Source organism: Geotrypetes seraphini, chromosome 13, assembly GCF_902459505.1.
Source record: "Geotrypetes seraphini chromosome 13, aGeoSer1.1, whole genome shotgun sequence".
In the NCBI taxonomy this organism is placed as follows: Eukaryota; Metazoa; Chordata; class Amphibia; order Gymnophiona; family Dermophiidae; genus Geotrypetes; species Geotrypetes seraphini.
The window spans coordinates 7,628,261-7,641,664 of record NC_047096.1 but is presented as its reverse complement, the minus strand read 5'-3'; the positions used below and the strand labels follow the sequence as shown (position 1 = coordinate 7,641,664).

Genomic DNA, 13,404 nt, shown 5'->3' with positions numbered 1-13,404 from the left:
ATATCTCCCAACTAATAAGAACCATAAGAACATAAGAAGTTGCCTCCACTGGGTCAGACCAGAGGTCCATCGCGCCCAGCGGTCCGCTCCCACGGCGGCCCATCAGGCCTATGATCTGTGAAGTGGTTCCTGACTATTTCTTTAACCTACCTCTACTTCTATCTGTACCCCTCGATCCCCTTATCCTTTAGGAACCTATCCAGCCCCTCCTTGAACCCCTGTAGTGTGCTCTGGCCTATCACAATCTCCAGAAGCGCGTTCCATGTGTCCACCACCCTCTGAGTAAAAAAGAACTTCCTAGCATTTGTTCTAAACCTGTCCCCTTTCAATTTCTACGAGTGCCCCCTTGTACTTGTGGTTCCCCACAGTCTGAAGAATCTGTCCCTGTCTACCTTCTCTATGCCCTTCAGGATTTTGAAGGTTTCTATCATGTCACCTCTAATATCTGCTAACATCCTGGCATTTAAATTAAGCTTTATACTATGTATAATGAGTGTGGACTTTGGCATCAGACAGGCACCCTATAGGGTTTGCATTTAATCACTCGTCTTCAAATGTGAGCTCAAGCCAAGTTATAGTCACAATCTCAGTTCTATCTGGCAGAGAGAAGAACAAAGTGACTCGGCCACGGCTATAAAGGGAAGTGGGATTGGAACCCTGGCTTACCTACTGCTATAACCACAAGGGTGCTTCTCCGCTCTGTGTGAGGATACCATATATGTGAAGTGGAATGGGGGGGATGCTGCTAGACAACAAGTACAAGACCGATGCAGACAGTTTTTGGGGACAGGAGGGTTGGGTTGAGACACAGAGCCACTAGACTACCAGAGATTTTCTTGTTATTGGGCAGCATATATATTATTTTAATATCAAGTTTTTAAGTTTTATTAAAATTTGTTATACCGGTTATAGTAACTTCTAGGCAGTGTAGAATAGTAAAATTATAAAATATGGAAAACAAATATTTAACACTTACAAGTCGGACGGACAGACATAATTACTTTGATTACAAGGGGTTAGAGGGGAGAACTACAATTTTGAATAGGAGAGAAAGACATTTAAAGGTTAATACACTAGGGAAGGAAAGAAATTCATCAGTCGAATGCATCCTTGAATAAGAAGGTCTTCAGGTGCCACTCAAGCACTGATAGGAAGGAAGAAATTTCACAGGGAGCTGCAGGTTATTGCTGTGTTTTTAATATGGCAGTAATTTGCAAGCTCATTACTTACTTGGAATGGAATGGGGGGGGGGGGGCTATATACTGACTTTTTCTTGCTCTGGGCACTGGAGGATTAAGTGACTTGCCCAGCACTGGGATTTGATCTCACAACCTCGGTGCAGAGACAGCAGCTCTACCAGCGAGCCACACCTTCCCCCTCATGTCTGCAGTATCATTTTTTCATCAATTTCAAAGTAGAAACCGCAGATTCAGACACGGGGCCCCTGGGTGGTGAAAGCAGGAGGAATGCCCTGAATCTTCCCTGCATTTAGCACCAGGGCACAGAGCTAATTGCACAACCACTGTGCTACACACCTGGAAGCAGCTATAAGATGTGGCACTCGCGGACTGTGAGCAACCCCCACCCCAACACACATAGACACCCAATCCCCCCAAAGCCAATCCAGCACCCCTGCTCAGATACCCCCACCTCCTTCCCTGCTCCCCCCTGAAGCCAATCCTGACCCTCCCAAAGAAAGCCTCGCTTCCAATCCAAACCCCAAAGTTATTGAAAGATAGAAGATGACAGCAGAAAAGGAAGAGAACGCTCGTCAAATCCACTTTCTTTTGCAATGTTATAGATCCTCACACATAAATTCAAGAAGAACAGCCTTACTGGGTCAGACCAACGGTCCATCAAGCCCAGTAGCCCGTTCTCACGGTGGCCAGTCCAGGTCACTAGTACCTGGCCAAAACCCAAGGAGTAGCAACATTCCATTCAGAATCTTAAAGAACAGCAAGATTCTAGAACCCCAAACAGTAGCAAGATTCTGGAACCCCAAAGAGTAACAAAAGATTCTGGAACCCCAAAGAGTATCAAGGTTCCAGGCAGAATCTCAAAGAACAGCAAGATTCCGGAATCCCAAAGAGTAGCAACATTCCAGAATCCCAAAGAGTAGCAACATTCCATGCTATCAATCCAGGGCAAGCAGTGGCTTCCCCCATGTCTTTCTCAATAACAGACTACGGACTTTTCCTCCAGGAACTTGTCCAAACCTTTCTTAAAACCAGCTACGCTATCCGTTCTTACCACAACCTCTGGCAACGCGTTTATTTATCTGGGACCAGTAACAGCCCAGATCACAGACGTCACAAGACAGTCACAAATAATCACATAAGAACTTATTCTAAGATGAAACCAAAATTCATCCAGAAGAGCAAACCGAATCATGTTTCCATGCCAGCTGGTGTTGAGAGCCTGTGCTCTTACTTGCCCAATTCCCATCCTCTTTCCTTTGGTCTTTTCTATCCACTGATTCCTACCTTAAAACATCAGGTTCCATATTTGGAGAGAAGTTCTGACCACCCTGCTGTCGCCAAGCTCCCCGTAGCCTCATCAAGAGAGCAAAACTGTCCAGCATGGAGTAGGACGTCCAACCTGGTCTTGCACTTTCCTTGCAAGCACCCTCTCCCTCATAAGACGCACATGGGTGCTGGATAGGAGGGAATATGTCATACAAATGGCTTCTTACCTGAATGGATTCGGTGGGTTGAGGCAAATGTTAATCTTCCCCACATGGAAATAAGGCAGACGCTGAGCACTAATATCCATTTGCCCAGACTTTGCAAGTCTCTTACACTCATTCTGAAAAGAAGAGACCAAAAAACCCCAATTATACGATGACTAAGAAGGAGGTAAGACATCAAAAGGTTTTAACTCATTGAAGTAGAAATATGTACAGGTATTTGGTTTACCCTGAACTGCCACAGTGGGAGAGACCAAAAGGCCCATCAAGCCCAATATCCTTTTCCCAACAGTGGCCAACCCACATCACAAGTATCTGGCAAGATCCCAAAGGGTAAAACATGTTTTATGCTGCTTATCCCAGAAATAAGTAGTGGATTTTCCCACATCCATCTTAATAATAACATAAATTTTTATACGGTTTACAAAATAATGGCTTATGGACTTCTCTTTTAGGAAGTTATCCAAACCTTTTTTAAACCCTACTAAGCAAACTGCTTTCACCACATTCTCTGCCAATAAATTACAGAAGTTTAGTTATATGTTGTGTGAAGAAATATTTTCTCCTGTTTGATTTAAATCTACTACTTAGTAGCTTCATCACATGCCCCCTAGTCCTAATATTTTTGGAAAGAGTAAACAAGCGACACACATCTGCCCTTTGCACTTCACTCAGAATTGTATAGACCTCTATCATATCACACCGAGCCGTCTCTTCTCCAAACTGAAGAGCACCATTTCTTTTAGCCTTTCCTTATAGAGAAGTCATTCCATCCCTTATTATCATTTTTGTCACCTATCTCTGAACCTTTTCTAATTCTTTTTCGAAATGCTGATACCAGAAGTGCAGACAGTATTCAAGGTGCGGCTGATGGGGATAATTGTATTATGCAGAATATAAGGGGGGGGGGCCATAACCAATATGTATTAAATACAATTTTAGTTAAGACCTTAAAAGACACTAATATTATATAAAAGATGTAGCTGAATAATAGAAATCCTTCAGTAACTTGTGACATAGCAAAGACAGCACGCAGAGTACCTATTTTTCCTTAATAGAACAAAATATTTTGGTTTAATGTCTGGAACAAGATGCTGGAGTCATAACATTGTCGCTTGAAGAGTTAGGAGAAATCATGTGACTACAGGAATGTATTGTTTAGCAAATGAAAAAGTTTCTGGTAAACATATTTGCAATAGAAGAGAACATGTCTGCAAGGGTCAGAGGTGAGACAAATAGCATTGTGATGAGTTAAATCATTGTTGCTAAGGGAAATTACTAACGAAGTAAAATTAATAGAAAACCATGTGATTTCAATAGAACCAATAGAATATTGTTGAAGTATGCAATTTGTAAATGGATTGTAATTGGAAGATGGACCCACTATGTATGTTTAATTATGAATTAATTAATGATATCAATTCCTAATAAAATGGCCAGTCACTGGTAGTGCGTTGAGACTGACTGTGATCTTACTAATTTCAGTAAGCAGTCAAATACTCCTCAAAGCTTTGACTATTAACCACACTTTTTGTGTAGATTTCTTTCTTGATCTCCTCTGAGATAGAATTAAGAACTGAGGAATATATGGAAGCATGGGGGCGCATGTATGTAGCCTGGCCACATATAATTATTTCAACCAAACAGTAGCTCCTTAATTTTCCTGGCGTGAGCAGCATCACAAACTTGCTGCCCGCATCGGTGTCGGCTCTCTGACGTCACTTCCAGGTCCCGCGCCTAGGAAGCAACATCAGAGGAGAGCCGACACAATGTGGGCAGCAAGATTGCGATGCTGTTCGCCTCTGGAGAATTAAAGAGGTACGGGGAAGGGAAAGGGGGCATGTGCGCACGTGGCAGGTGGGGTCGGGAAGGAGGGAGGGCGCCAATCACCCTTGCCACGCCACCGACTCAGGCAGCATTTCATGCTAGGGAGTGGTTTTAAATTCAACAGTGCAGCAACACCTCCTCCAGACAAAGGCAGTGATATGCCGGTGATAGCTCACTGTAAAAAGTGCGGGGGGGGGGGCATATATTCCCACAAAATCCTTAAGATCCGAAGAAAAATCTTTACTAGTAGTCCCCTCGCTAAAATTCATTTAGTCAAGGAGGGATGTGATTTTTTTTCTGTTACAGCCCCTCAAATTTGGAATTCGCTCTCGATCAACATAAGAGAAGAAACATTACTTAGTAAGTTTAAAAGTCTCCTAAAAAGTTGGCTTTTTAAGGACGCTTTTAACTGATTCATTTAAATTTTATTATTTTACAGTGGATTAAGGGGTCCTTTTATCAAGCTGCGGTAGGGGTTTAATGCACGTAATACCACGTGTTAAACTGCCTGCCACGCTAGCCGCTAAAGCCTCCATTGAGCAGACGTTAGTTATTTAGCCGGCCGCAGGGGTTAGCGCGTGATGAAATGTCTGAAGCGCTAACCCCGCCAGTGCGGCTTGATAAAAGGACTCCTAAGTCCTTCCCCCAACCTCTTGTTTCATTACCTATCCTTTTTTATTTGTTTATGAATTGTATTTAATCCTCTTTTTATTCTCCTCCCTTTTTCAAATGTATTATTTTATTAAAATTAGTACTAATTGTCTTGTTGTTTTTTTATTTTAACCTAATTTTTAACTAAATGTAAATCACATTGGGTTTGGATTTTGCGATCAAATCAAATATTTTAGATAAACTTGAAACTTGAAGTCTCCACTTGATCAATAACAGATTTACCTTTTAAATTGAGCTCTTATTTGGGTTTCACAGCTAGAGTGAGCTCATCTGCCAGTCCTACATATAGTCTGTCTTCATCACGTAGAACCAATATCGGCGTACCTGAAAGAAAGCGGAAGAGACGAATACTTAATAAGAAGAAATATGGAGCTGCTTTGCAAAACAGGACGGCCCACGTCCAAATATATCAAGGAAATGGGCGACAGGTCATGCAGCTTCCTGGTATGCCTTTCAGAAAAAATAAAATTTAGCAGGAGGGGGTTTTTTAAAGTTTTTTTGCAACAGAGATTTGTATCTTTACAGAGGAACTTCATACTTCAGTCTCTGGCCTGGAGTTTATAATCTGGCCATTTTATATCACCGAATATTTTTTTTTTAATTATTGGTGTATCTGACAGCTTTCTAGAATATTCCTGGACACTTTACTACTCCAGCTGCTTGTTAATGCACGTATATAGGTTGCAGAAAATCCTGTATGTTGTAAGATGTTTGCAAGTTATTTTATGAATGTTTACTGCTCGGAAACTGCTTAGAAAATAGGCATTCTACAAATTTTTTTAAATAAATAAAATATCCCATTTTCAAGACCACAACAGCTCTTGAAGCGAAAGGACCTAGAAATGAAAGTGTGTCCCTACAAAGCTTGAAAGCACATTTGCACCAACTTAAGTGTTTCTCTTCAGATGGGCAGTTAATAAGGCCCAATAATCCCGATCTTGAAAGAGAACAGCACATGGTAGCACATTCGCCTGACCCCACCAATCCACTTGGCGAAAGAGGCACTGTGGCCAAAGTACCCTGCGAAACCCAAAAGCTGCTCTCCTTTTCGGCACAACAGCTGCCACCTGGCATTGCCTGGGCCGCTGCTGTGCTAGCTTTAAAAGAAAGAAGATGTACCCAGGTATTCTGTCGATATCTCAACTTTTCTTGCCGCAACCTGCCATTATCTCAAATCTCCCTGTGGTGTGTTTCAGTGCAGAGGAGGGAGCAGAACTCCATTATCTTCAGGAGTTTACCAGATGGTTTCAGGTCACCAAAGGTAGGCTGATCCAGTCCCGAGTTGTCTCTCAACTCAAGCATGTACTTATAGTATGAGGGAAACCCAGAGCCAGCTCAGCCCATCTCCGATGAACTTGAGCCATCTGGTACTCATATCCCTCTCAGTAATCTGAGGTAGGATCTGAGGCCTCCCTCCTGTGTATAGCCTTTTCTCTGCATCAACCTTATGCATTGTTTACATATGTTAAAGCAGATTTAGACATAAAAATTGGCATATACATGTAAACAGTGATTTTAGAAAATGGCTTACTTATACACATATACAGTATACCTCCGCAAATTCATGGTTCCAAATTCGTGGACTCAGGCATTCGCCAATTTTTTCCGTGCATGTTTTTAGACTACAATGACTCCAGAGAAAGTCCCGAAAGCACAAGACGGCAAGAGGCAGAGCAGATCGGCAGCCAACTGCAGACGGGCAGAAGTCCTTGGCACCTCCGGCGAGATCCAAGTTTAAAAAAAGCAGCAAAGTGGCGCACCGCCGCCCCTGCAGCCCTCTCCTGCCTCCGATCCGTGCATCCAAATTTCACGGTTTCTCGAAGTTCGCATGGGCTCCTGGAACGTAGCCCCTGCAAATTTCAGAGGGAGTACTATAGGTGGAAGCATGCAGAGATTTACAGGAGACGTGTTCTGGGTTTAGTCTGAAATACATATGTGTTCAATGTTTAATAACAGGAATACACATATATCTCAGCGTCCCTGTTTTAGGAATTTGCATTCATCAAAATTTAAGAAAGTAAATTATAATAGAACAATGCAAGGAGAAAAAAAAAGAAGGAAATCGAAATATATCACATCATGACAGAGAGAAACATTATCCATAAATTAGAAGAAAAATAATAATCAAAAGGCAAAAACAATTACAAACATTCACACCCATATCTTCAAGCAAACCTATTGAAAATCATTTCCAGATCTGTCAACTTTTATTCTCCTTTTTTATTATTTTCATAATTTGATAAATCTACACTCCTCCCTCCTTATTCATAGTTTCGGCACCCGCAGTTTCAACTATTCACGGGTTTTTGTGCCGGACCCCTCCCCCTAGAGAATCGACCTTACCTGGTGGTCTAGTGGCGATCTTCCTACATGCCCCATGCAAAGCCGTCATCCAAAATGGCTGCTGTGAGTTTCCGTGGTATCACGAGACTACAACGAGAACTCACGGCAGCCATTTTAAAAACTTCTGCCTAAAATCCGAAACAGATTACATCATCAACAATATAGGGGCCCTTTATGGATTTGCCCCATAATTGATTCACAAGCACAAAAGACTTCCAAGACTACCCATAGGTACTAAGCTACAGGTTAATTAATATTTTGTTCTGTCAAGGATATTGAATCTTTGTTGACTGAAAATTTTCTTGGGATAGGCTTGAACAAAAAGCATTCTATGCAATTAAATTGTTTTGTGCTGTTATTTAAATCTACAGAGTAATGGTACAGGGTCACACGTTTCAGCTAATGAGTTGAGCTGAATCACTTTTTTTTTATAGAAAGAAATTCTCAGTTACACAATTGCTAATGAATTCTGACAATCCCAAAATTGTATGTGTTACCTTGAGACTTTATTGTATTGTTTCTTTCACAGCATTGACTGGATCACTGTGTTCTGAAAACCCAGTCAGTAATATTTTCCATCTCTTTCCCCCCCTTCAAGCAATTTCTCCCTTGCCCTGTTATCCAAACCAAAGTCCAGTTCAGGCTCTTTCATCTGCCGGGCAAGACTTATTTTATGCAATGAAATGAAACTGTTAAAAATGTCAAAACGTTAGATGAAGATGAGCAGATTGCAATTCCAGGGAGGACTTTGCTTTCATCAAGTGTGAACCTCCGACATCTACAGATTCTCCTTTGATCTATTTCCAAACAAGCAGGGCACTGGTATTTGAACACTGGACTCCACACCTGGTTAGATAAGAGTTACAAGAACATCCACAGCTCCATCGGGACAGTTTAGACATTCTTAATGCGATCTGCTAAATAGTTCTCTGGGTTTTTATTTTTGCTTTATTAAGCTCAAAATACATTTAATAAGGCACCACATAAACAGGGCACATCAAAACAGATATATTGCATGCAAAACCTTCTATTTTTGTGGACAAACAGCAATGCTATTTGCTAATTAGAGGAAAAGATCCATTAACTGACACACAGCATATGAAAAGCACAGCTTTAGGTTTCTTGCTAAAAAGCTACCCTTTTTTTTCCTGATTAAACAGTGCTCCAATCAGCTCATTCTTGAAAGTAAAGAAAGCACTTGAAAAATATATATAGATTGCATACATTACTTCATTTGCAAAAGCCGAAAAAACAGATACAGACCTTATCATGGCTTCTACTTCATTGCAAATGGAGGTGTGCAGCTGCACAATGCTAACCTCATTGTGAGATCATCAAGGTGCACCTGCAAGGTAGAATGCCACAATTAAAATATGTGTTGGGATTTGAACCCATAACCTCTGGAAGATGAGCGTAAGGGGTTCCTACCATGAGAACATAGTGATCCTAGCCATGTGAAGGTGAAAATACCTGAGAAGATCATAGCTTAGCAGATCCCTAAGCTATCATATCAGATGTGAGGAAGAAAGATATTGATAGAAGCTGCTGTGGTTCAAAGGGAAAAAAGCCCTGTTCCCATCTTCCAGAAACAGGGCCTGAGTGTTTATTTTAGATTTTCTTATTATGTAGATGTTATTTTGTAATGATGTGTTTATGTTTGTCATTTTATTATGTATGTCATTTTGTACATCACTTCGATTGTAAGCGATTTATAAATTTTTAAAATAAATATATAAAAGGAAAAGGAGGGAGATATGCCACTGCCAGTACAGACTAAAAAAAAAAAAGACCACAACAAAATAACACGTCAGCCTCTTTCAGTAAAATAATGCATGAAAATAAGATTTATTAAGATAGGAACATAAAAATTGCCACACTGGAGGGGGGTTAGAAAGAGGGAAAGACAGATTATAAGATTATATTGTGAGTATGTGAAGAATGAATAGAAAAAATGCATTATAATTAATACTATTATTATGGGGGTGAGTTCTGGAGGCGGAGCTCAGGCAGAACTAGGGTAGAGCTTTTGCTCCCCCCACCCCCCAAACAAAAACATGTTCTGCTGCCTATGACCTTTTTTTACCTTTTATTTTCAAACTATAGTTTAATTTTAATATTGTAATTTTACTCTGTAAATCGATCAGATACTCGCTGATGGTCGGTATATCAAATATAGAATAAATTTGGAAAGCTAAAAATAGAGTATTTGGGTTGCACGGGCTTAAATTGAACACAAGTGTGAAACTCAGATGTTTTGAGCAAGGTAGCCTCAATTTTCTAGCACATTTCAACATTTTCATATTAAAGGTGACCTTAGCTTCCTCAGGTTCTGGTCTTCTCCAGAGGCCAATGCCCTAGACTGAACTTTAAGCTCTATTGGGCAGGGACTGTCTTGCGTGTTTAATGTACAGCATGGTAGCACTATAGAAATAATAAATTGTTGCTGTTAAGAAAACAGTCCCTGCTCAAAAGAGCTTACTATCTAAAAAGCCAAAACAGACAAACAGGATGTCATCGATACAGTTAATCTGTTGGCTGGGTTGGAGGGCAGAAGGAAGTACAGGACAATCAAGCCATTGTGACATCACTGATGAGGTTGGCTCTTATTGGTGGAATGAGGCATTATGACATCACGACCTCAGCTCTGCTTCCCAAAGACTGAAACTCTTCACACTACTACTATTAATTATTTCTATGGCGCTACCAGACGCACACAGCGCTGTACAGAGTCACAAAGAAGACAGTCCCTGCTCCAAAGAGCTTGCAATCTAAACAGACAAACAGGATGTCATGGATACAGTTAAGGGGAACGGTTAATCAGCAGGCTGGTTTGGAGGGCAGAGGAGTAGGGTTCAGGATTGAAGGGTATATCAAAAAGGTAGGTTTTCAGTCTGCCTGTCCAAGGACACCCCTCCCCCCCTCCCCCCGTGTCAATCAATTTTTCAGGATATCCACAGATAATAAGAATCATCCACATTTGTATACAGTGGCTCTCTTGTATAGGAATATTTATCTCAGGTATATTCATTGTAGTTAACCTGAAATCCTGACTGCCCAAGAGGTCCCCGGATAGATTTGGGATGCCCTGGCTAAGCTCATTACAGAAAAGTGTTGAAAAGCGTTGGAAAGTGCTTTAAAAAAGCGAATGGTCTCTGTGCCGGGCCACTGCTGGATAGATAAATCTAGTTTTGCTCACCTTGAAGGCAAACAAGCAGCTTTTTAAGAACCGCTCAGATGTTTTGTCTGTGTGATAAATTACTCAGTCAGAATTTAGCACCGGACTTTGCAGTCTGTAAGTGCGACTGTAATACTCACACCTCCATATGCTTGCAAAGAATCACTGGGGATGCTCACGCCATACATCCGTTTGATTCCTTCATTAATCCAAACACACACATACACACCTGCCTCCACTTATTACTCATCTGTTAGGAGAGGGGGAAAAACAAGATTACACAGTGAATTCAACGTTAATACATCAAACCTAATTATAGCAAAATCATATGTGGTGAGAAGAGAGGTTCATGTTGCAGAAAGATAATTAACTGAAATGGATGACCACGGTGAAACTTTGGGGCCCATGCAGAAAAGCATAGGCACGGGTTAACCTGGTTTTTACCACAGATTTTAGTAGCCAAGCAAAGTGTGTCGACGCACACTGAAACCGCTGCTGTAGTTCGTATTAAAAACCAAGTTTAAGATTTGATATAGCGCTTATAAATTATCTAAGCGGCGTACATAATTAAAAAGGTTAAAATATAAAGTGGTGGAGAGGAAAACGGTGGTGGGATTCAAAAAAGCGTGGGATAAACATAGAGGATCTCTAATTAGAAAATGAAGAATGTAAATTAAAGAGTTAAGGCCGGTACTGGACAGACTTGCACGGTCTGTGTCCCATATGTGGTGATTTGGTGTAGGATTGGGCTGGGGACTCCACTAACTTGGAACCTGAGGATGTTACTGGCCAGACTTTATGGTAGATATCCTGCAAACAGGATGGTTGGACGGCAACTTCAGCATTTGGAACCTAGAACAAGACCAGGTGGACTTTACAGTCTATGACCCAGAAATATCAAAGAAGAGACGAGTTAAATTAATCATGTATTTTTAAAGGGTATAACTTATGGGCAGACTGGATGGACCGTTCAGGTCTTTATCTGTCGTCATTTACTATGTTACCTGGCAGAAACCCAAAGAGTAGCAACATTCCAGAGCTGAGATTGTGATGTCATAATGCCTCATTCCACCAATGCCTAAGAGCCAACCTCAGCAGTGATGTCACAATGGCTTGATTAGATGGCAAGTTCAGCATTTGGAATCTAGGACAATACCAGTGAACTTTACGGTCTATGACCCAGAAATACCAAAGAAGAGGCAAGTTAATTAATCATGTATTTTTTAATGGGTATAACTTATGGGCAGACTGGATGGACCGTTGAGGTCTTTATTTGCTGTCATTTACTGTGTTACTATATATTTGGGAGATTACATAGTCGAGGGGAAGAAATACAATATTCGATAGGAGATAGAGGGGAAACATAAAAAAAGGGGGGGGAATTAGAATCTTGCCTGCTGGGAAAAGTTTAGGGGAAACTAACATGTTTAGGGGGAAATTAGCAATCGAAGTCATCATTAAACAGAAATGTTTTTAAGTTTGATTTAAATTAAGGGAGGGAGGAATCTTCACGGAGATGGAATAGCAGATTATTCCATTACGTTGGAGTGGTAATGGGAAAAAAAATGGATTTTCTGGTTGTGTCATAGACTTATGTGACAAGTTGGAGGGATCTCAAGTACGTTATGACTGCTGGAACGTAAGGATCGTGCGTGTTTAGCACAAGAAACTTTTTGCTTGGTTAGTTTAGAGAAGTGTTTCTCAACTCTGTCCTGGAGTCCCCCCCCCCCCCCCCTTGCCGTTCAGGTTTTCAAGATATCCACAATGAATATGCATGAAAGACATTTGCATATAATGGAGGTAGTGTATGCAAATCAAGTTTATGCAAATTCAATATGGACATTCTGAAAACCTGACTGGCAAGGGGGGACTCCAGGACCGAGTTGAGAAACGCTGGTTTAGAGGGGCGAATATCCAGTGGCACCCCATTCTTTCCCTCCAACTCTCCATGCCAGGTTAAGGGTGAGGGGTTGATGCATGCCACAGCATGCTTGTGGGTTGTTTCTTTTAAGACAACCTTCTGTCAGCACCTGAGCCAATCACTGCTCAGGCACTGACTTTAGCACTAGGCTGTAATTTCCTTTTTTCTCCCGGATGCTGGCAGAGAGCACATAAAGTATTTTATTTGTTGAGGGGCAGAGCAGTACCCAACTTCCTTGGAACACAGACGAGGCAATACGCTTGAACAGTAAGAGTTTATTTTCACCACTCCAACATACATACAAAGTCCCAATCAGATGTATCAAATTGCTTATGCAACGGAACCTTCTCCCATCAATGGCGTAATTCCTGCGGAGTCCCACAAGGCTCCCCACTATCCCCCTCCCTATTCAAAATTTACTTGGCCCCTCTGGCACGGACACTAGCCGAATCAAACCTTAAATCATTCATATACGCTGATGACATCACAATTATCATCCCCCTAACTTCATTCACACAACAGACGGAACAACTCACCTCCTCTATCCTCACCAAGCTAGAACTATGGTCCTCACAATTTAAACTAAAATTGAACACTGAAAAAACCAAAATCTTCCTGGCAAGCCCTACCCATAAAATAACAAACACTTCCCTGAAATTGAACGGCCTAGACTATCCTATCAACCCCACCATAAAAATACTTGGAGTCATCCTAGATAGATGCTTGACCTTCGAAGATCATACTAGTGTCCAGGTCAAAAAATGCTTCTCCTCCCTCTGG

The 13,404-nt window shown here is 41.3% G+C and overlaps 1 protein-coding gene across 1 annotated transcript in view; it reads right to left on the bottom strand.

Moving 5' to 3' along the window:
- Positions 1–13,404, bottom strand: part of TAFA3 (TAFA chemokine like family member 3) — a 130,442-nt gene that overhangs the window by 77,279 nt on the left and 39,759 nt on the right. The window contains exons 2-3 of the mRNA XM_033918737.1: positions 5,408–5,509; positions 2,693–2,805 (exon numbers count right to left, since the gene is read on the bottom strand). Of these exons, the coding sequence (XP_033774628.1) occupies positions 2,693–2,804 (112 nt within the window). The 5' untranslated portion in view covers position 2,805; positions 5,408–5,509. The remainder of the gene's footprint in view (positions 1–2,692; positions 2,806–5,407; positions 5,510–13,404) is intronic.